Source organism: Lentinus tigrinus (genome assembly GCF_003813185.1).
Source record: "Lentinus tigrinus ALCF2SS1-7 unplaced genomic scaffold L226scaffold_5, whole genome shotgun sequence".
Taxonomy (NCBI): domain Eukaryota; kingdom Fungi; phylum Basidiomycota; class Agaricomycetes; order Polyporales; family Polyporaceae; genus Lentinus; species Lentinus tigrinus.
Window position 1 is genome coordinate 1762014 of NW_027137914.1, and position 20427 is coordinate 1782440.

Here is a 20427-nt window from a genome sequence, read left to right on the forward strand (position 1 = left end):
CATCGTGTCGATCGTGAAGTTTGAAGCCTGGAGTCAGAGTCGAGAAGCCAGTCCGGAAGAACATCGTCCGTCAAGTCACCCTGTGGACGGGTGGGAAGCCGAGGCGTCCGATAACGGGACGACCAAGTCACCGTCCAAGAAGTACGCCTTTCCCGCGGAATCGCGGACGACACGATACTTCAAAGGCGCGGAAGAGGACGAGGAGTCCGCCTTGGGGCCGACTTCTTGTTCCGCTTACGCTTCTTGCGCGTTTGCTCAGCAATGTTCTGGTCCCGTTGCGGATAGAGCGGACCACTGACCTGGGAGGGGGCAGCACCCGAAGAGATGCGGCCATTGATGATCTGTTGTTCGGACTCGAGACGACGGATGATGCGGTCGGTAGTGAGCGTCTCGGACGAGGACAGCTCGCAGACAAAAGCAGTAGCGACGTTCCTGAAATCCTGACCAAGGATATTTAGGAGGGCCGCGACCGCGAGGGAATTGGCAGACAAAGATCCCATGGCGGTGATACGCTCGCAGTGCTCGATCACATCGCGACCTTGATCGGCGAGTGGGAGGGAAGAGTCGAAACGGGTATTGAGGAGGTCGAGGAGGAGCAAGGTTTGAGCGTTAGGGTCTTGTCGCTCGTGCCGTTGACGGAGAAGCTCCCACATGTCATACGCCGAGGATGCCGATTCTATGAGGCGCAGGTCATCTCCTTCGGCGCGGTGGCCGCAGAAGGAACGCACCATCTCGTCGTTGCTGAGCCAGATGTTGTTCTCTTCGGGCCAGATAGATGCGTCAGGGCATTGAACGTGACCGTCGACGTAGCCGAGGAGCCCACCGAGACACAGACAGAGGATACGGCGAATCTTCTTGGACCATTTGGGCCAGTTGTGACGACTGAGGTCCAGTAGGTCTTCGTCTTTTGGCTGGACAAGGAATATAGACGGGATAGAAGCGGCGGGGATGTAGGGTTTCGCAGGGTTAGGGGACGGTGAAGGGGGAACAGGAGGGGTGTCTGACAACGCAGCATTGCCAGTGGGTGCTGAGGGACCGCCGGAAGATCCGTCGGAGCCTCCCATGATTGTCATAGGTAATTCTGTATATGCGCGTAAGAACGACAGTGAAGGAGTCGAGAACGAGGTAGGATGATGAGTGGGAAGACTCAAAGCGCACAGACTACTAGCTTGATAAAGTCTGACGACTGTGCAGGACAGTCAGTACGTAGTACATGTGTGGACAGAGAGTGACCTACCCTCAAGGCTTCACGCCCACGTCTTGATGATGACGGAAAGAATGAGGGTTACAGCTGTACAGTGTGATGTGCAACGGAGGTATATATCAGTACGTACGGGTGATGCCGACGGAAGGACACCTAAGCGTCTAGTAGGGTGCACCTACTTCTTGACTCACAAGGTGCACTCACGCGGAGGTCGAGGAAGAAACAAAAGTCCATTTACTTCGTGTCCTGCGTCAGTCATCACGGCCCTAGCGCTTGGAAGTATTGACGGCGCGTAGAATAGATGACAACGACCCTGGGATGTACGAGTACTCTTCCCACTGTGACATGGTGGCCATCTGTCAGTGATACAATTTTCTGCTGCAGGAATGGCGCCAACACACACATACCTGACGCACGCAATAATATCAAGGCAAAGTGGAGCATGGGACCCTTGAAGGTCATAGACCCACTCCCCGGGCCTCGCAATCAACGACGTCCGTGGTGGAGCATGCTCTCTGTAACAGACGTGGAAGCCGAGAGCACTCCTAGAGTGCGCAATAAGCTTGGATAGAGAAGGGGTTGTCGACCCTGAAAGGTCTCACACCAATATCAAGTTGAGTAGAAGATCAACGGTGAAGGGGGCGAGAGGGACATACTTACGGTCGGTAGACTCCCTGACCAGCGTGGTTGTTATCGTTGGGGGAAAAGAGGAAGCCCTGAGGGAGGAGATCAAAGGCTCCCAACATTGCAAGGGATTACGATACCTTTCCAGCTTACCTAGGCGATGCCGACATAACCATCCCAGTGTACTTCCCTGGGATCCTCTCACGAAAGAATCAATGGGCTCTAAGATCATGTCATGAAGATAGAGCCGAAACGATGCAATGTAGGTGCACTGTAGCACCTTGTACCTTGAAGTGACGTGATCCAACAAAAGCAGATTAAGTAAATATCCAATGTCCTCGACGAACAAATTGATCACGGGGGTGGCAGAGTCTCTCTCCTGAGCCCAAAGCTCACAAACCGCTTGAACTCCGAGAAGGTCCTGCTTGTCTGGTCCGACCTCGTCGTAGAGTCCGACCCGCCCGACTGTGCCGTCGTCAGGGGCGGGGACGACAGCGCAGCCAGGATGCTCTCGCCCGTCGCGCCCTGTAGCAGTGTCACCCTGCTACTCCCGGGACTCGTGAGGTTGGCAACGGAGCCGGGGTCCATGTCGAGCGAAGAAAGGAAGGAAGTGCTCTCAAGCTCGGGCTTCGTGCTCGTGATAGTGAGGAAGGAGTCGAGCAAGTCATTCTGCGCTGCTTTGGGCGTGCCCTTGAGGTCCAGTATCTTCTGGAAATTCGAGAACGAGGCGTCGCCGATGACGAGAGTGTAGTTGAGGATGAAACCCTCGGGTGGATCCTGGTACGGCACGTAAGAGCAAGGACAATCGTGAGATCAGTTGGACATACCACTGGGGTCATGATGACCTTGAGCAGGGCTTCCAATCTTGTCGTGCTCTTCGACACGCTCTTTGTGTAACTGGATATAGATCAGAAACGGAAGTCGCGTATGTTGGACCTATACTAACTTGGATGTGGACAGTGCCTCCCCTGGAATCTTCAACAGGCAAGCCTTAATGGCTTGTAGGTCAATCAGCAACTACAAAAACGAACTATCAGCCTCGGATCTGCTTTCTTGTCGTCAGCTAAGTACCTGTTCAGCACCGATCTCCAACAACGGACGGCTCTTCACCAACGCATTAGTGAACTTGGCTAGAATCGTGCTGCACCAGGGTCAACATCCTAACACAAGAGGGAGTTCGCGCAGCTACTTACCTCGCGGCCTTGTCGAAGAAGTTCCTTAGGTACTTCTTCTGCTCAACTAGTGGCTTAACCAATTCCGCAACCTGCTCCATTGCATTGACCAGGTCCTGCACGTACGCCGACTGTCCGCTGACAAGCTTCACATTCGTCCATGATGTGCGTGAGACCGTCGTGAGATGTGGCTCGCACGCAGACTCTAGCTCGCGGAGCATGACTCCGATGGCTGCTGAGATGGCACTTCAAAATAAAGAGCGTCAGCACGCAGTCCGATGAACCGGTGTACATGGGTCAGAGGTCATTACCTGACGAACTGGTCGCGTTCTTCCTGAAGCGTGATCTTCTCCTTGTATGCTTCGTCGCACTTGTCCCGTATATTCTCTTCGAGCTATGATGCGCATGAGTAGGGTCATAGATATATGTACAACTCTGTTGACGGACCTCTAAAGCCGTCGTTTGGCAATAGTCAGCTGTGTTGATGAGTGTGCATGCATTCTTCAGCTCTGAGGGGTCATAGCGCATTTCCATGGACTTCCTGCCGAAAGTGGTGGGTCTTCATGTGGATCCGTTAGCATGGTATAGCTACCTACATGGAGATAGCGTACCTTCTGAGACTTGATACAAGGACCTCCTCTGAGAGGTGCATGCATATGAGTGATCGCCCAAACCAGCGAAGTATGGGTATCCTGACCTGCATATATACGTAACCACTTCTTGAACAGTGCACACAGATCATATAGCGGTTGACCGGTGAACAGCCGTGCGCACTGATCCAGGGTCTGTGCATAGAAATAGAACAGCTCGGTTGAGGATGGCAGCACGAGCACTGGCGGAGCGGCGTCGTCGTCCCCATGACTTGAAGCTGATGCTGCCTCGAGCGATGAGCGCGACTTCGAGCCCCTGTACTGAGACAGCATGTCGGAAAGAACTCTAGCCAAGGACTCTGGTCAACCGCGTAAAGGCATGGCTGAGACGATCGACGTACTTGTCCTGCGCGTCGATGTACACGCCCATATGAGGTTCAAAGGCAGATGTGATTGGTTTCGGAGGCCGCGTAGCATTCGAGGGTGTTGTAGCCTTAAGGATCTCGCGAAGAGGTGTGGAGTACTTCTTCGTTATGGACGCCTCAAATTCCATGGTCTCGGCCAGAGTATCGAGGAGCTGCTTCACGGTCAGCTTCGAGCCCTCCTTCGACAGCAAAGCGGTCATATCATCTCTACGGCAAATCATAATTCATACGGATGAGGGGTGCCAGGAGGGGAGCTCCTGACCTTGTGATCTCGATAAACTTGGCCGTCAAGTACCAGCCGGCCCTCCACTCCGCGGGGAATACGCGTCCTTGCTCCGTCTCGTGTGTATGAAGCAGCCGTCGGAACCAAGCGAACCGGCGCGACAGGTTGTCGAGCTGGCCGGCTTCATCGGTTGCACGGAATATCCGTCGATACTCCTTGAGCTCTAGCGCAACGTACCGCTCAACGAACTGCGAGCGAACCTCGGGCCCAAGGACATCGAGAACGAGACAAGCGTCCGCGACAATTGAAGGTTTGATTGGCTTCGCAGGATCCTGCATATAGCTGGGTAGTACTGTGAACGGACATCGCGGTTGATTGATAGGGGGTGGGCGTACAACTTGTCCCAGTCAGCCTCGACCATGGACCGCAGCTCGGTCTGTATCTCTTGTATCCGGCGCCACAGTTGGGATATCCGGTGTACAGAGATATATGGCTTGAACGACGCGCCTATTTGCTTGACTGCCTGTGTGCAATGTTAAAGGATCTTCACCCACATGGGAGCGGTTCGACATACCGCGAGTGAGTGAACGATTTCTTGATACTTTCGTTCCTTGATTTGGTCTTCTAGCTGGCTCAGAGCGTTCACTGAGCAGAGGCGCGATGTTTTAACCTCAAAGCCACAGTACTGAGAACAGCTAACGCACCAAGCATCTGCAGCCGTTTCAAAGTAGTCATGCTCAAAATGAGGTTCTTCTTTGCCAAGTCGAGAACTTGTATCTCTTTCGTGATGTTCCGCACGACCGCTTCAGACTCTGTCGCCTTCTCGCGGATGCGGGACATTTGCCCTAGTAGGTCCTGTATTGCCGGCGTAAGGCCCACTTGTCTGTCTCGACCCTTTCCCTCGCCATGAACGCCATGACGGCTAGGGTACTCACCGAAATCATCTCCTGTATGAGCTGCATCCTGCTCGGGTCCTGGTCCTTCCGCAACTCCTCGCGCAACGTGTCTATCTCTGCCTGCAGCTCGCGTTCATTCTGTGCCAGCTTGGCTTGTACAGCCTCGAGCTGTCCGAGTGCAGCCTCTGTGTAACGCCCTCAGTCCAGCATTCCCGGAGACCTATAGCGTATCCGCGACACACCATCAGGGAAGTAGTCATTCAGAACTCCAACAGGATTGAAGTCGTTCGTGAGCCTGTCCAAAGGGTCTGTGTCCGGTGTGGCATGGAGGTCCAGTATGCGTTCGATGGACAGTATGAGTTCTGGTGGCAGCTCGTCCTCCCGTAATCTGAACGCAGGCGTGGAGAGGCGAGCAGCATTGACGGCCATGAAGTGAGTTTGCGGGACAAGGTATGGCGAGCGTGTTGGAGGTATGAGCACAAGATGAGCGCGATCTATGGAACGGCGGTGACCGTACTCACAAGTGATCGGCGCGCGCCTGCCCGCGCTTGTGGTCATGCGCGGCGGCATTTTCCTTTTTCAGAAATTTAGACCTTCGTCCTCAACATCCATCATGACCTTGGGACCCCCGCCGTCGGCTGCGGGGCCATCCAATAACTCAACTTCGTACGCGCGCGAGGATGCCTCTTCGTCACAGGCCACGCCCCCACAGCCAGGCGCGACCTCTGCGCATCTATCTGCACCCACTCCTGGCCCATCGGTCTCGACGGGCCCCTACACCAGCCAGTTCGCCGTACAGCCCCAGCCAACGACGCACTCTTACTACGGGGGCTCGCATGCTCCTGCGTTCTCTGTAGCACCCCAATCGAGCGCGTCTTCGCAGGCTGCACAGTCCTATCCAGCACAAACTGGCTACTACGCCCAACCAAGAACGTCTCAGCCTACCGGAAACTACTCCTACTATGGTTATCCTCCAAACGCCTGGGCCAACGCTTGGAACACGAGCACATACCAATATCCATCCGGAGGTCCTTATACCTACGCAGCCCCACAACAGAGCAATGTCCCGCCTCAGCCACCGGCGCAGACTCCAAGTACCCCTCAGCAGCAGAAGGAGAAGACACCTAGCCCGTCACCGTCTCCAACACCACCGCCAGAGTACCACAAGGAGTGGGACGCGATAATCAAGGCCTTTTTGTCTTCCTTGGGCTTCACGCAGGCATTGAGGGGCTTCGAGGCGGATATGATTGTGCTCAATGCAGAGTGGGAGCGAAAGAAAGTGCCGACTGCACTCGCGGAGCTGATGAAGGATCTTCTGGTACGTTTCATTGTGCGTAGTGAGCTCCCTATAAGTATATACCTATGTCTGCACCCAGCGGCTGGGACAAGTTAGGCCTGAAGGCGACGAGAGTGCTCCCAAGGAGCGTCCCCTCGAGGAACGAAAGCTGGATTGTGTGCATCTATCAGACGGTGCTACGCCCCGTTCGCAGACGTCGGTACGCGTATTCTTTTTGCCGAGCCCGAAAACCCCTCACAGGAATCCTCAGATCACGAAAGACATCTCTCGCTTCCTCGCGCAGAACCGTGCTCGAAACGACGCGTCCAATCGCAATGAATTTCTTCTGTCTCTCGCCGAGAAGCGCAGGCGACTGAACGAGAATGGGGACTCGACGCCGTCTGCGTCCATACCGTCATGCGCGCGGACAGATGCAAAGACGCAAAACAGAGACTTGCAAATGAAGTACGACATTGCAAAGAACGAAGACGGTCCGCTTCGGCGCACCATGAAAACCGGTCAACCTGACACGGTTGCAGCTCAGGCCGGCAACAAAAGTACCGTCGACGCGTCGGAAGAAAGTGCGCAGAGATACCCAGGCCTGGATGAGCGACTGCAGAATATCGAGAAACACCTTGCCATTCGTTACGGTCAGTGGGTTCCGGGGTGTCTTCTCGTGTGTTTTCTCATCATTTGGCACTTCAGTCCCGTCTCCTCCGAAATCACTGCTCGACCGTCTGAAGTTCCTTGAGGACCACATCATCCACTTGGAGCGGGAATATCCCCCATGGGCAGCATTACACTTCAACCAGCCCAATCGCGGTGTAAGGAACTCAGTATTCGGCATTCTGTCGACGAACGCTGATCATTTAACTGAATAGTGGCCACCACCACCGCGAGCAACTCCGATCGTTGTACCGTCCTATCTGACGTCGACTGCCGCACGGCAAGCAGACGACCGACCGTCTACCCAATCTGTTGGGTCCACAACAGATACGTCCGATGGCCAAAAGGCGAAGGGGAAGCAGGCACGCCACACCCAGTCTAGCTTGCATAGGGCTGTACTAGAGAAGCTTGAGGTGCAGAAGGCAATGAATGACCCCCATTAAACTCTTAGCGACACGAGTGTGCGCAACCAATGATCACACAGAAGAAAATGACCCCAAAAGATAACTCCATTACGTTACAATCGTTACACATCATAATACATCGTGTTGTAGGTCATGAGGAGACGTCCCCCCCGCGCATGAATGAGTGGAATCTTTCGTCGTGAGTCGTCATCACACCGGTCGACGGGGATGTGGGCGAGTCGAGTCGTCTACTGGAAGGAGGTGCCCTTGGCGGACTTGATCCAGGCAGCGTCGGCGTCGGGGAACTGGAACGCCATGACACCTGCGCTCCAGCCCTTGGCCTTGGCCTGGTCGACGCAAGTGCCGAGCGTCGCGGGGTCGATGAACCCGTTGGTCGCATCGGCAGCCGTGCCGGGCTTGCCAATGACGAGCTTGTTGAGGTCGACGCCGTTGGCCGCGATCTCGAACACGGACGAGCCAGGGAAGGCGCCGCCGGACGTGTTCAAGAGACCCTCGCAATCCGTGTAGAGGCCCTGGTTGTAGAACTGGATGTTGTACTGCAAAGAGGCGGTAATCAGCAATTTGCAAGAAGCATTCTGGAAGGCGGATGGCTCACCCAATCGATCATGGAACCGACGTTCTTGTTGATCGTGAGGTACGCGCCAGCAGCGAACTGCTGGTTGGGCGAGAGCCAGGGGGCCAGCGGTGCGTGCGTGAGGATGAACTGGCCCTGGGGCAGGGTCTGGCGGAGGGTCTGGGTGAAGCTGGTCACCCACGCCTCAGCCGCGCCATCACCCTTGTTCATCGCATCCAAGTCCTCGTAGTCGACGTCGATGCCGTCCAGCTGGTTTGCGGTTACGAACTGCGCCATCGTGTTTGCCGTTGCGACCGGGTCCGCGCCCTGAGTCGTCGGCTTGTCTGTCTCGCCGAACGCAGAGACGATGATGTTGATGCCCGCCTGAGCGTATTCGGCCTTCTTGGCCGCACGCTGGTCGGCGGGCAGCGCAGCGAACGCGCCAGCTTGGTCGAGCGCGCCGTTGAGCGTCAGGAAGGACAGCGCAACGACGTTGTAGCCCTGAACAAGACAGCATATCAGTGATCATTGTCCCTCGTCACAATAGGATGCACGTCAGACACTCACCGCAAGCTGAGTAGCTGGGGGCAGCACATCCGCGGAGACAAACTTGTCCGTGTAGATGACGAATGCCGGGCTCGGTGCCGTAGCACGCGACACCAGAGGCGAGACGTTCGTTTGAACGGGAGCAGCAAGAACGCTGCTCACGGACGCCAGCGCCAGCGCGGCAGAGACGGAAGAGATCATGCGGGTGAAGGAGAACATCTCTGGGACGTTAAACAAAGAAATGAAGTGCGTGGATGTAAAAAAGCCGACTAGCGGACTTGAGAAATGTGAAGACGAAAGTAAGTAATGAAAGAAGGGGGTGGAGTTCACCAGCACCGACGAGCCTACCTTTTATACATCCACTTAGACGACGGTGGTTCATCACCCCGCTCACCTGCATCAACATTCGAACGAGGCTGTGGCCGAGTGGGCAACGCATACCCGTCCAGACCCGTATGGGCCCGCGTGGTCGTCGCAGCGGCTTCAATGGCGCTGCGCCCGGCTACAAGATGGCATTGCGCAATTTCCATCGCGGGCTGAAACGGTGTCCGAAACGACGTCCGGTGGCGCGCTCATCTCGCGCTACAGGGGTACTGCCGAAATATCACACATCAGAGTAAGTACGCCGCCTCCGGCTGGGAAAAGGCTTCAAGGTCAGGTCCTGCGATGGAATACCTTGTCTATTCAACTGCAGCCGCGCCAAGAGGACCCTGGTTTGGCTGGTTAGATGGATTGCTTCTTCGCAGTGGAGCCTACGCGTGCCATCCATCGAGACAGCGATGTGCGCTGCTGCGCCAGTCCTGATCCTGTATTAATGGGGCTGAGTGAACCATGATCCACATCATGCCGCTGCTGTCACCATTGTGATGTCCGGAAAACTCACAGGGAGGAAACTCAACGACGAGGCGTAGTTCAACTGATTGTAGCCAGCTCTGATCAGGCCCGGTTCAACATTGAGCTATTATTAGAGAATTAGCATGGGAACTGAGAAAGAAGCTCTCAACTAAATTATAATAACGTTGTTGGTAGAGCATCAAAGTCAGGTTGTAGAAATAGCAGGTCGAGGTCAAGGCAGAACTCTGGACGTCGAACGAAGGTGCCCGCCGGGTCCTGGACGCGAGAGGTTCGTAGTGGCTGTGCGAGGTTTTCCCAGGCTAGAAGCGCGCTCTCGGTCCGGGCGCATCGGAGGGAGAAGTCGAGCCTCCTCACTTGAGACCGTGAAACCCAGTCTGTTCTGATCTCCTCACGGCCCACGCTGGTGTGCACACCTCATCTCTGATTCCTCCGGTGGGCGACTCTCGGCTGGTCACTATGTCTCTGCTGCGGAACGCGCATCGTCACCTGCAGCGAGCTGCTTCGAGGCGCCACGCGTTCGCGTCCCCCTGCAGGCATGTTTCAACAGCTTCAACACTTGCGGATGCCAGAAGCAACACGTCTAGTGTCAACCCGGATGAGATTGCGCACTTTTCTCGGCTGTCGCAGCTGTGGTGGGACGAACGCGGAGAGTTCGGACTTCTCCACAAGATGAATCCTGTCCGTATGGAGTTCGTCCGCCAGAAAGTGGTATGTGACCCCGCAACGATGTAAATCCTGTTCTGCAGCTCTTACGTGCCGGAAGCTGGAAATGCAAAGGGAGGATGGCTCAGAGCACGTCAACGAGGCACGTCCTCTTGAGGGTCTGGACGTGTTGGATGTAGGATGCGGAGGTGGCCTGCTCTGCGAGGTATGTACGCGCCAACATGTCTTTAGCATCACAAGCTCATTGTAGACAGTCTCTCGCAAGGCTAGGTGGTCATACACTGGGCATAGACGCGTCGGAGTCGAACATAGCTATCGCGTCTTTGCATGCTGCAGCTGATCCGGCTCTCACCCCGAAAGGAGCGCTCACGTACCAGCACACATCCGTGGAGGACTTGCTCGCGACGCGTGGTTCGAAGGCATTCAACGTCGTATGCTCAATGGAGGTCATAGAACACGTCGACAACCCGCGCGCCTTCCTGTCCAATTGCGCACAGCTGGTGAAGGTACGCAGCCAAAACACGTCTTGCAACTCTCAAGGTCTTATGCGACACTCCTGCAGCCTGGCGGCCATCTCTTCCTATCCACAATCGCACGCACCCCGTTGTCATACTTTCTCACTATCTTCGCCGCAGAGCAGGCCCTGCGATTGGTCTCTCCAGGCACCCATACATGGTCAAAGTATATCAACCCCGAAGAGATGACCGACTTCTTCCTACAGCATGACTCTATTCCGGCGTCCAGTCGGCCTTGGATATCTCGCCTCTACGGCGGTGCCCCTGCCCGCATAGAAGCGGAGATTCGCGGCATGATCTACCTGCCGTGGAAAGGAGAGTGGACACTTGTTCCTCGAGGTGCTCCGGGTGCAAACGTGTGGGCTGAAGCGTGTAACTACTTGTTCTGGGTCCGTCGTCCCTTCGAGTAGAGGCAGATGGATTAAAGTGTGCTGGATTTTGCTCACCTTACATACGTACGTGGTATATTATTTTAAGCGCAATCGTGCATGGCCCGCCTAGCTCAATCGGATAGAGCGTCAGACTCTTACCGTCTTGAAAGGCAGGGCATCTGTGTGACGCCGATAGGCTTCACACGGTTAGAGCGCTCGGCAGGAGACAGGTTAAAAGACTGCGTTTCTGCTCGGAGTACGCTAGGGTACAGAGTACACGAACGACGCTTTTATGTACCAGACGAGAGGGTGGTACGTAGGATGTATGAGTAAGGATTATGAAGAGATGCCTAAGCTAGGGAGGAGGCTGAATGAGCGTCGAGCCTGGAAAGGCGAGTGATGACTGAATTATCGGTAAGCGTTGAGTAGGGAAAACAATGAGGAGTTTGGGGTCTAGCACGTGAACGGAATCCGGAAGGGGGATGGAGGTGAGCGAGCGTTACATACGCCCTCCGAAGGTTGAGAACGAAGGACGAAGGTGAGGAGGATGAGAGAACGACCTTCCAAATACGTACACCTAACCCGACCGCGCCAAACGTACTACTTGCGGCTAGCAGGCTTCTTGCCCTTGCCCTTTTTCTTCGACTGCTCGCTGTCCGCCGTCCCCTCGTCCGACGTATACTCGATCAGCTCGGTCGGCCTCTCGTCGTCCCGGTCGACCTGCATGGGAGTGTCGTAGGGCCCAGCACGAGTGACCCGCGGATGTACCCGTCATCCGTACCCACGGGTTTTCAAAATCCAAAGGTCATACCTGCATCCTTACGGGTATGTTCCCACGGATTACCCATACCTGTGGGTATGCTATTCGGGTACCCGTGGGTGTATGCAGCCTGCAGGTTACTCATGTGACACCCTCATGTTGTAGGCACGAACCGTGGGATTCTAATGATATGTCACACGAGTTTTTCCGATCAAAACTGAGTGTGCTAGAGGCGAAATAAACATGCCCAAATCCGGAAGTATAGGCTGTCTTTTGCGCTCAGTTGCCCGAGATGCCCGAGTAAGCGCTCAAATGAGCGCAAAAGACAGCCTATACTTCCGGATTTGGGCATGTTTATTTCGCCTCTAGCACACTCAGTTTTGATCGGAAAAATTTGTGTGACATATCATCAGAATCCCACGGTTAGTGGCTACAACATGAGGTTGTGCAGGTACCCACGGGTTTACCTAGCCATACCCGCATCCTTGAAAACCCGTGGGAAACAGGTACTTATACCCGCGGATGTACTTACCCATGAGTATTCCCACGGATTTATCCTTGGGTACCCACGGGTTTTGCTAACTCGTGCTGGGCCCTAGAGTGTCGCCGCCGCCAGCAGAGGCAGGAACCCCAGAACCACTGGCAACAGGAGCGGCAGACCCGGATCCGCTGGCAACAGGAGCGACTGCAGCCGGAGTCCCAGCGGTGGCAACTCGTTCGACGGTACGCTGCTTCGGAGCAGGACCAACGGCATCGGCAGAACGATGGGCCTCGCGCCTGCGCTTGCGCTCCTCGGACCGCTGGACCATAGCGGCGCTGCGACGCTCCTGGAAACGAGCCTCGCGCTCAGCCGACGCCCACAACATACGATTGATGGTGTTGGTCTGGTATTCGGTGAACTGGGGCTCGGGAGCGGGAGCAGGAGCAGGAGCAGGAGCGGGTGCAGGTGCAGGTGCAGGTGCAGGTGCGGGTGCAGGAGGGGCGATGGTGTCAAGGACGTCGTCCGGGATGGTGGCGCCGTGGACGGTCACGGTACGTGCAACTGCGTCATGCGTGGTGAAGAGGTACTGACATTCTTCGCCCTGGTTCCACTGGTCAACAAAGGCGTTGTACCCTCCCGGGACAGTACGGATGTCAGCGTTCGGACCGAGGTTGCGGAGGAGTCGATCGAAGCGATGGTAGAGGCGGAACTGCTCGTAAGTGTATTCTGACTTCACGCCGTCCGCGCTGATGATGGTGATGTAGGGAGAGTCCGGGTCGATGAAGGGATGGGCGAAGGGCATGGTGACGAAGTAGAGGGGGATAGGAGGGTTGAGGAGAGGCTCGAGGATGGCCCACAGAGGGTGAGTAGGCTCCAGGGGGCCAGGAGGAGAAGGAGGGTATGAAGTCGACACTGACCTCGGCTTCTTTCTTATAGCACGCCGCCGCCTCCTACGAGGTTCAATATTTCCGAGGAAAATTTGCGGGTCCGATGGCGGCATGCCGCGCCCCTCGGTCAGGTCAGCCGCATCACTAATACCAAGAGCATCAAAATATCCCTAAGTGTTGTACCGCGGAATACGGGACCCAAGTGCGGTCGCCGGACTTCCACACCGCCTCAAACAGTGCGTCCTCCCCGTTACCTCTATGACTAACGATTTTATCGATCGCCCATTCACCATCCAGGTCCTCAAGGTCAGCAATCTGACTATCCAGCCGTCCGGGAAATAACCGGTCGTCATTAGGCTGGTGCACGCGCAGTAGCGACGCATGGAACGTAGGGTGGATCCCCCTCCGTCGTAGGTTACCAGGTAAGTCTAACCGGTAGGAGTTGTTGCCATAGTCAGTCAATATTTTGTAGGGACCGATGTATTTAGGCATAAGCTTGCGAGCATACCCCTTGGGCAATGACATGTTCTTCGTAGAAACATAAACCAGATCGCCTGCTTCGAATGGCGCCGGGCGGTGTCGTCGATTTGAATCTCGAGTCTGTTTTACGCACGCGACAAGAATTGAATCATGCGCCGACATGATGGCGTTCTTAACTTTTTGAGCATAGGCACGCACCCCCGGATATTCGTCTGGACCGGCGGCGTCCCAGATCATCGCGCGCGGCATGCGCCCTGTGTTCAGGAAGAACGGGGCAAAGCCGGTGCTCTCCGAACGAGCTAAGTTGATTGCGAATTCAATGGCCGGCAGCTTACCGACCCAGTCCCGTTGACTAGGTCCAATGCATTGGCGCAGCATCTGGCCAATCGTGTGGTTTGCTCTTTCTGTTGAGCCGTCGGACTCAGGGTGGTAAGCACTCGACATCCGAAGCTCGACCCCGATCAGCTTATTCAGGTGAGTCCAGAACAGACTCGTAAATAATACATCCCGATCACTAACAATCGCTTTCGGTAGCCCATGGTGCTTGTACACCTCGAAGAACATCAGCTCCGCAATTTCGGGCGCCTTATAGTTCTGGCGGCTCGGTACCAGGTGGACCATCCCGGTAAGCAAGTCTATGATAACCGTGATTTCGTCGAACTTACCATCACGGTTACTCGATTCCGGGAGCGGTCCCATGAAGTCCACCCCGATTGCATCCCAAGGCTTTGAAGGTACGGGCAACGGGTTTAATAACCCGTACGGTTTTTGATTATTCGGCTTACTACGCTTACAGGTAGTGCAAGTATCACAATAGGCCTGCACGTCAGCGGCCATCGTCTTCCACCAGAGGTGATCACGAAGCAAGCACAACGTTCGATGCGCGCCCAGGTGAGCCAACAAAGAATGAGCATGCCGGATCACAATCTCACGAGCGCTGCGACCGCTGACGAGGATCTTTGGTACGCATAGCAACCGTTTTCGGGCGTCCCGAATGAAAACTAACCCGCCCTCCACGACGAAGTTTTTATATTGCTTGGGGGCCTCAAGAATCAACGCGAAGAATGGGTCTTCGCCATAGCGATCCTTCAAGGCTGTAAGTAAGTCCAGCCCTTCCGAGTTCTCTGACAAATATTCCAGAAACTGACTCTCTTGTTCTGCAGGTGGCTCTACAGGTTTGTATTCCCCCGGTAAGAGTACATTGTCTGATAATTTATGCTGTACTGATGCGTCTGTAGGACTCACGCCCTCCCGTCGTTCACCACGCGGACCGTGGAGGACGACACGATGAATTCGTTTAGCAAACTCACGCGCGGTTTCCGCGCGGCCAGTGTCCGCCGAGGCGACACTATTACGTCCGGGCTGGCGCTGGACAGGCGGCACGCTGGACGCGGCCGCCCGAAGATCTCCCAGCGCAGTTTGCGTGGGAGGCAAGGGAGCCGGAAGAGGAGCCGCCCGCTCCTCGTTCCCAACTGCCACGTCCACGCCTCCCGGAGCAGGATGCCCAGGAGCAGCACGCCCTCCAGAGGCAGCGCCACTACGCCGACCCGACCCACGACCCCGAGCAGCCTGGGGAGTAGCTTCCGGGCGTGGTTTACGAGGCCGCAAAACGCGACCGCCCGACACAACGCGACCGCCCGACACAACGCCAGTAGGCTCGGCGGTAGCAGCAGAACCCGCTAAAGGTGCGTCTTCCTCCGCCACCATCCACGCCTCGGGGTCCGCGATGACAGGGTACGAGATCGCACAACAGGACAAGGCTCTGGAGAAGTCCCCGTCCTCGTCGAAGACAGTATATTCCGACGGTGCCCGAACGGTGCCCGGCCGGTCATTGTTATATATGCGGGATAACGCGTCCGCGAGGACGTTATCGACACCAGGTACGTACTCAATGTCGAAGTCGAACTCAGCTATAGTTTCTAACCAACGCGCCTGTCGTCCTGACAGGTTCCGCTGCTTCAGCAGGTGAATCAAGCCTTTGTGGTCGGTTATCCAAGTGAAGTGACACCCCAGCAAGACGTCTCGATGGCGTCGCATTGATTCTATACCCGCTAACATTTCGATCTCATGCACAGGGTAATTCGTCTGCGCCCGGGACAGCTTCGCGGAGAAGAACGCAGCAACTCGAGCCCGCCGGAAGTCCTCCCCCTGCGAAATCACTCCCGCAATCCCGGCCTGAGAGCCGTCCGTCACGAGCCATATACGAGGTGCGTCCTTGCAATAGTCTAACGGCACCCGATGATGCTCGCGATGCGCCTGCAACAGCTGTTTGATTTCCTCGAAGGCACGCTGGTGAGTGACCTCCCACGAAAAGGTCGAGTCCAACCCAGTCATGGAGCTAAGCACTCCCATAGGGATCCGCACTGTCGCGACGTCGTCTGCAAGGTACCCGACAGAGCCCAGGAAGCCCCGAAGGAGCTCCTTGCTCGTCGGGGTCTTCCAATTCAAGACACAATCCACCTTATCCGGGTCCATGCGAATGCCCTCGTCATCGACGATGCGGCCCAAGATTTTCATTTCGGCACACAGAAATTTCAGCTTCGTCGCGCTCAGGTAAAGTTGCTCCTTCTTCAGGATGTCTATTACCAACTTAACGTGACTAACGTGCTCCACCAGGGTGTCGGAATAGATAGCGATATCGTCAAGATAAACGTCAAGAAACACGCCAATGTATGGCGCGAAGATATGATTCATCAGGGACTGGTACGTAGCTACAGCATTACAATCCCCCTGCTGCAACACTAAGCTAACCATGTTCCCATCCGGGGTCGTCATCGCCGTGCGCGGGACGTGCGAGGGCTCGATCCTGATCTGTTCGTAGGCATCCTTCCCGTCAATCAAGGACCGGTACGGTTTGCGCGTGATGCGCCGCAAGATGCCCTCCATGTCCGGTAAGGGCGACGTCACTTTGTGAGTGTTAGCGTTGCGCTCACGCAAATCGCATACCACGCGCAGCCGCGGCGGAATTCCGTTCTTACCAGTACCCGGCTTTGTTAACAGGAGCATGGGCGAGGTGTTCCTCGCATTGGACATTTTCCAACGGCCCGACTTCAGGTAAGCATCTCGCTTCTCGATCCACAATGGCCGCAGCGCGTCCGGACACTTAGACGGCCGCCAGTGATAGATCTTCGACTCGTCCTTCAGCGGAATAGTATGGTTGATTGCGCGGAGGGGCGGCAGCGGTGAGTCACTCGCCTCCTGACAAATGGACTCAGCATACTGACACAGTTCTTGCCGCGCCACCTCCAGGTGGTCCTCAAACAGCTCCGCTGCGCAAGACTCGAGCATCCTTACTTGCTTTCCAGCGATAGGTAAGCTCTTTACACTCCCCACTACTACCTTCGTGGGGTTCATGCTGAGGTGCATCTGATGCTGATATATAAATGGTGTGCCTAGGATTATATCGTAATTCATAACCGCGACGTCGAAGTACCGTCGCTCCCGGATTTCCTGGTAAGTGATCTCAGCTATGCAACCATAGCTGATCTTCGCCCGTGAGCCTTTCACTGCCAGATTCAAAGGAATCTGCTTCGCTAACGGAAACACTTTTAGACCCAGGTCCCTCGCGAAAGTCGGTGTGATGAAGTCCGACAAGGAGCCGGTGTCCAGCAAGGTACGAGCCTCTTTTCCTAGGATCCAAGACGACACAATGATGGGCTTAGGAACCACGCGCGCAAAATCGCACGGCTCGGAAGCATTCCGCTCAATGATAAGTGGTGGATCCGCCTTCGTCTTGCTGCGCTTCATGCTGACAGCGTTGATTTCCAGCTCAGTACACTTCAAGAGCTCAACCGCGTGCGAAGTCCAGACGTCGCCCTCGACAAACAGACCAGCAAGCTCGCCGTCAATGTCATCAATGGCGAAGTCCTGCCGCCCAAGAGACAATTGCTCTTGGTGCGCACGCCTCACCGCATGCGCGTACCAATCCCGGAAATCAAAGTACGTATTTCTCTCGAGCCGTACACCCGGAATGCTAACCGACAGGGATAAATAGTTGTCCAGAATTTCAACAACGTCACAGTACTGGAAGCAGCGAAAACGCGGAGGTTCGCCGCTGCCCGTCCAGTCATCCGGGTAGGGCAAAGCGTCGTTCAGATGTTCTTCAAGGACCTCGGCTGACGCGTCACCCATCAGCGCAGACGCGCCCTCCAAGACCTCGGGGCCATCAGGACCAAGACGTGCCCGCAGCTCCAGACGGTACCACGCTGGTAAGTCAAACATGGGATCTCGCAAAGCTTCAGTACTAATGTACAGTTCCAGATCCAACGCAGTGTTCTCGACGACGTACAAGTCGTCGGACACCTGCTGGACCAGAAAGAAGTCGTGCTCAAGGGAAGTGCTACCACCTTTCCAGAAGGGTCGGCACTGATTCAGCACCGTAGCAGCACGCTGTTCATAGGGATTACCCCATGCATACCCCGGGTTTCCTTCGGCCCGCGTTCGAGGTAAATCCAATTCGTTTAAATCGATGGAACTTACTCTGATTCCATCGTCTACTACAGGTACAGGGGAGTCTCCCGAGGGCTCGGACGAGTCATCCGAGCCCTCGTCTCGTCGACCAAGTGAGTCCTCTGACTCCGTTGAGTCACTAACCGATTGTAGGTCGGGCAAGGAGTCGCCGTCGACGGAGCTGACGGCTCCGACGTCGTCTACAAATGACGAACATGCTCGAGGGTCCGTCAACACGAAATCGCCACCGAGCGAATCCCAAGGTAAGCAGTAAAATCCCGGGATGTCTTCCTGCATACCCACCAGCTCAATCGAGTGGGATTCTAGCTCACCAATCGTTTCAGTGGCCTCGGCGAGCCCGCGGAGGTTCTCAACATTCGCGAAGTCCAACTCAATATTATTGGATTCAATCCCAGGAGGCCCACCGCGACGATTCGAACGAACCTGCGCACCCCGAGGGCAGTTGCGAGACATGTGCCCTGTCTCGTGACATATAAAGCACTTGCCCGCGGCCATCAATTCCTCTCGCTCGCGCTGCGAGAGCTGAGGCCTACCTGAGGGTGGATCACGCTGAGTGCCTCGTCGGTTGCCCCCGCGGATATCAGACTGACGTCCTCCATTGTTTCGCGCAGATCTGTCATTCCTTCCGCGAGCATCGCGGCGCTGGGCGAACTTCCTCTCCGTCCGCCCTCCGGACCGCCGATCGCTACGATGCTCTCGACGTCCAGAGGACCCTCCGGGGCCTTGGCTGGGCCCTGGAGTAATGTCTCGTCTTTCACGCTGACCGCTTCCGCGGCCATTGTTTTGGTGAGTACGTGACCCTCGTCCGTCCAGGGCATCCCGGGCTAACTCGATGACTTGCGCCCACGCCTTGACATCTTCGTACGGGCTCTTCAAGTTCATCATCTGCTTCCAGAGCTCGCTCTGGATATACTTGTCAAGACCGAACCAAAAGGCGTCGACACGCTCTTCATTGCGATCCATACCGAGGACCAAGAATAAGTTTTCGAGCTCGTACACGTACGTCTGCACGCTGCGGCCTTGCTGCCGCGTGTTCCTTAGCTTCTCTCTCATCTGCTGACGAAAGTTGATAGGGAAGCAGTAATTAAATAACCCCACAAGAATGTCTTTGAAAGGGTGAGCTTTCGGGTTCCTCGATACCGTATTAACATAATATTCGTGAGCTCGTCCCGTCAGGAACCGGGACACAATGCTGGCCTGGTGTCTTGGACGCACTCGATAGCCCTGCAAGTAGTCCCGCATCTGGCTAATGAAGCGATGGAAGACAGTCAAGTCCGCCCTACCAGAGTAAGGCTCTGGATCTACAGGTCTCAAGACCGGCACCTTGTGCTTCGAAGTGCGATGTTTCTTAGTGCGTCGCCGCTTCGATCCGCGGCGACGTTTGTGACTTTTCTTATGGCGGTGACCTCTCGACGATGGGCTCGAGCTACTGGAGGACCCAGAAGACGAGTCCTCCGACTCGTTCGAAGATTCCGACTCATCCGAGCTACTGGACGACGAGCTCGAAGAGGATGAAGGATCCGATTCAGGCGACGAAGACCTCGACGAGCTCGAAGAGCCCGAAGAGCTCGAGCCCGAGCTCGAACTGCTCGAGCTACTCGACGGCGGCCCTCCTGACAGCCCGTGCAAAGTTCACCCGATGAAGCTTCCGGGTTCCAGCTGAGATATCGGCTGAGGGAATGAGGTATGTGGGCTTCGCCGGCCACTTCTTCTTCCTCGCTCCGGGGCGAGGGTTTCACTAACAAATGCCGCTGCCATGCCCTGCGAGGGGTCGGCTGCGCGGTGAGACTTTGTTTTGGCTTTCTTACTCTTAATGGCCTTCTTTCTAGCACTCGCCGACAGCTCAGGCCCCCGAGATGTAGGAATAGATCCATGTATTTCAGTAGTAGGTACTACAATAGAGACACCTTTCCCCTTTTCCAACGCTTTGCGTGCGCGAGCCTTACGAAGCTCGGCGAGCTTACGCTGAGCAGCCTCGAGCTGCTGCGTGAGCTGCTGCTCTTCAGGAGTAACATCCTCCTGTCCTTCACTCTGTCCGCGTCCAGACGAGTCAGTTACGGTCTCCACCGTAGCCTGCGGACGTTTCGCTGACGTCCCGGCCGGCTTCCTTGTTCCTTGTTGGGTGGAATATCGCTCAAGCTCCCTTCGTTGAGCCTCTGGGTCTAGCTCAGAGGAGTCGATGCCAGCTGCGCCCCAGTTGCGCGCGTCGACAGCCTTGCCCTTCTCCCAAGTGGAAGGGCCTTCGCCGAGGGATTCAGAAGAGCGTTCGCCCTGGCGGATGTTCTGCATTCTTTTGTGGATGCGGTCGCGTTCTTCTTCAGTAAGAGATCGCTCGGCGGCGTTGA

General features: G+C 55.7%; 9 protein-coding genes across 9 annotated transcripts; 2 read left to right on the forward strand and 7 right to left on the reverse strand.

Moving 5' to 3' along the window:
* Positions 1-179: 179 nt before the first annotated feature.
* On the reverse strand, positions 180-1166 carry L226DRAFT_610579 (uncharacterized protein; the record flags this gene model as incomplete). The annotated part of the gene is made up of 2 exons (XM_067686176.1): positions 1159-1166; positions 180-1081 (listed from the first exon to the last, which is right to left on the reverse strand). The coding sequence occupies exon 2, from the start codon at positions 1071-1073 to the stop codon at positions 180-182; it is 894 nt and encodes a 297-aa protein (XP_067539292.1). The 5' UTR covers positions 1074-1081; positions 1159-1166.
* Positions 1167-2074: 908 nt separating this feature from the next.
* On the reverse strand, positions 2075-5649 carry L226DRAFT_503394 (uncharacterized protein). The gene is made up of 16 exons (XM_067677931.1): positions 5377-5649; positions 5174-5319; positions 4943-5093; positions 4813-4883; positions 4634-4761; positions 4278-4580; positions 3992-4222; positions 3698-3936; positions 3612-3639; positions 3448-3559; positions 3312-3394; positions 3022-3246; positions 2900-2969; positions 2775-2845; positions 2656-2725; positions 2075-2605 (listed from the first exon to the last, which is right to left on the reverse strand). The coding sequence occupies exons 1-16, from the start codon at positions 5561-5563 to the stop codon at positions 2183-2185; spliced, it is 2538 nt and encodes an 845-aa protein (XP_067539293.1). The 5' UTR covers positions 5564-5649; the 3' UTR covers positions 2075-2182.
* Positions 5650-5747: 98 nt separating this feature from the next.
* Positions 5748-7984, forward strand: L226DRAFT_598555 (uncharacterized protein; the record flags this gene model as incomplete). The annotated part of the gene is made up of 6 exons (XM_067685656.1): positions 5748-5987; positions 6018-6452; positions 6511-6630; positions 6682-7060; positions 7116-7234; positions 7292-7984. 6 exons carry the CDS (start codon positions 5748-5750, stop codon positions 7517-7519), a joined length of 1521 nt encoding a protein of 506 aa, XP_067539294.1. The 3' UTR covers positions 7520-7984.
* Positions 7511-9009, reverse strand: L226DRAFT_503399 (glycoside hydrolase). Its single transcript, XM_067677932.1, has 3 exons — positions 8622-9009; positions 8097-8555; positions 7511-8037 (listed from the first exon to the last, which is right to left on the reverse strand). The coding sequence occupies exons 1-3, from the start codon at positions 8817-8819 to the stop codon at positions 7729-7731; spliced, it is 966 nt and encodes a 321-aa protein (XP_067539295.1). The 5' UTR covers positions 8820-9009; the 3' UTR covers positions 7511-7728.
* A 799-nt stretch (positions 9010-9808) lies between these two features.
* On the forward strand, positions 9809-11368 carry L226DRAFT_503402 (ubiquinone biosynthesis O-methyltransferase). Its single transcript, XM_067677933.1, has 4 exons — positions 9809-10163; positions 10219-10323; positions 10373-10624; positions 10681-11368. Exons 1-4 carry the CDS (start codon positions 9912-9914, stop codon positions 11041-11043), a joined length of 972 nt encoding a protein of 323 aa, XP_067539296.1. The 5' UTR covers positions 9809-9911; the 3' UTR covers positions 11044-11368.
* A 974-nt stretch (positions 11369-12342) lies between these two features.
* Positions 12343-13047, reverse strand: L226DRAFT_520971 (uncharacterized protein; the record flags this gene model as incomplete). The annotated part of the gene is made up of 1 exon (XM_067678677.1): positions 12343-13047. The coding sequence occupies one exon, from the start codon at positions 13045-13047 to the stop codon at positions 12343-12345; it is 705 nt and encodes a 234-aa protein (XP_067539297.1).
* Positions 13048-13303: 256 nt separating this feature from the next.
* L226DRAFT_433430 (uncharacterized protein) lies at positions 13304-13573 on the reverse strand (the record flags this gene model as incomplete). The annotated part of the gene is made up of 1 exon (XM_067674730.1): positions 13304-13573. A coding segment is annotated over one exon (270 nt), but the record flags the coding sequence as incomplete, so codon positions are not given.
* Positions 13574-16657: 3084 nt separating this feature from the next.
* On the reverse strand, positions 16658-17866 carry L226DRAFT_445699 (uncharacterized protein; the record flags this gene model as incomplete). Its single annotated transcript, XM_067674882.1, has 1 exon — positions 16658-17866. A coding segment is annotated over one exon (1209 nt), but the record flags the coding sequence as incomplete, so codon positions are not given.
* A 1095-nt stretch (positions 17867-18961) lies between these two features.
* On the reverse strand, positions 18962-19399 carry L226DRAFT_449640 (uncharacterized protein; the record flags this gene model as incomplete). Its single annotated transcript, XM_067674928.1, has 1 exon — positions 18962-19399. A coding segment is annotated over one exon (438 nt), but the record flags the coding sequence as incomplete, so codon positions are not given.
* Positions 19400-20427: the final 1028 nt, after the last annotated feature.

Bases quoted from the DNA above. Each gene is read 5' to 3' on its own strand.
- L226DRAFT_503394 (XM_067677931.1), bottom strand. From the start codon at position 5,563: ATGGCCGTCAATGCTGCTCGCCTCTCCACGCCTGCGTTCAGATTACGG. The intron at 4,223-4,277 runs GTCAGGAGCTCC...GATTTGCCGTAG, and splicing joins AAGTTTATCGAGATCACAAG to AGATGATATGACCGCTTTGC. The intron at 3,247-3,311 runs GTAATGACCTCT...TTTATTTTGAAG, and splicing joins GAACGCGACCAGTTCGTCAG to TGCCATCTCAGCAGCCATCG.
- L226DRAFT_503399 (XM_067677932.1), bottom strand. From the start codon at position 8,819: ATGTTCTCCTTCACCCGCATGATCTCTTCCGTCTCTGCCGCGCTGGCG. The intron at 8,556-8,621 runs GTGAGTGTCTGA...TGTCTTGTTCAG, and splicing joins CCCCAGCTACTCAGCTTGCG to GGCTACAACGTCGTTGCGCT. The intron at 8,038-8,096 runs GTGAGCCATCCG...GCCTCTTTGCAG, and splicing joins TCGGTTCCATGATCGATTGG to TACAACATCCAGTTCTACAA.
- L226DRAFT_503402 (XM_067677933.1), top strand. From the start codon at position 9,912: ATGTCTCTGCTGCGGAACGCGCATCGTCACCTGCAGCGAGCTGCTTCG. The intron at 10,164-10,218 runs GTATGTGACCCC...ACGTGCCGGAAG, and splicing joins AGTTCGTCCGCCAGAAAGTG to CTGGAAATGCAAAGGGAGGA. The intron at 10,625-10,680 runs GTACGCAGCCAA...ACACTCCTGCAG, and splicing joins ATTGCGCACAGCTGGTGAAG to CCTGGCGGCCATCTCTTCCT.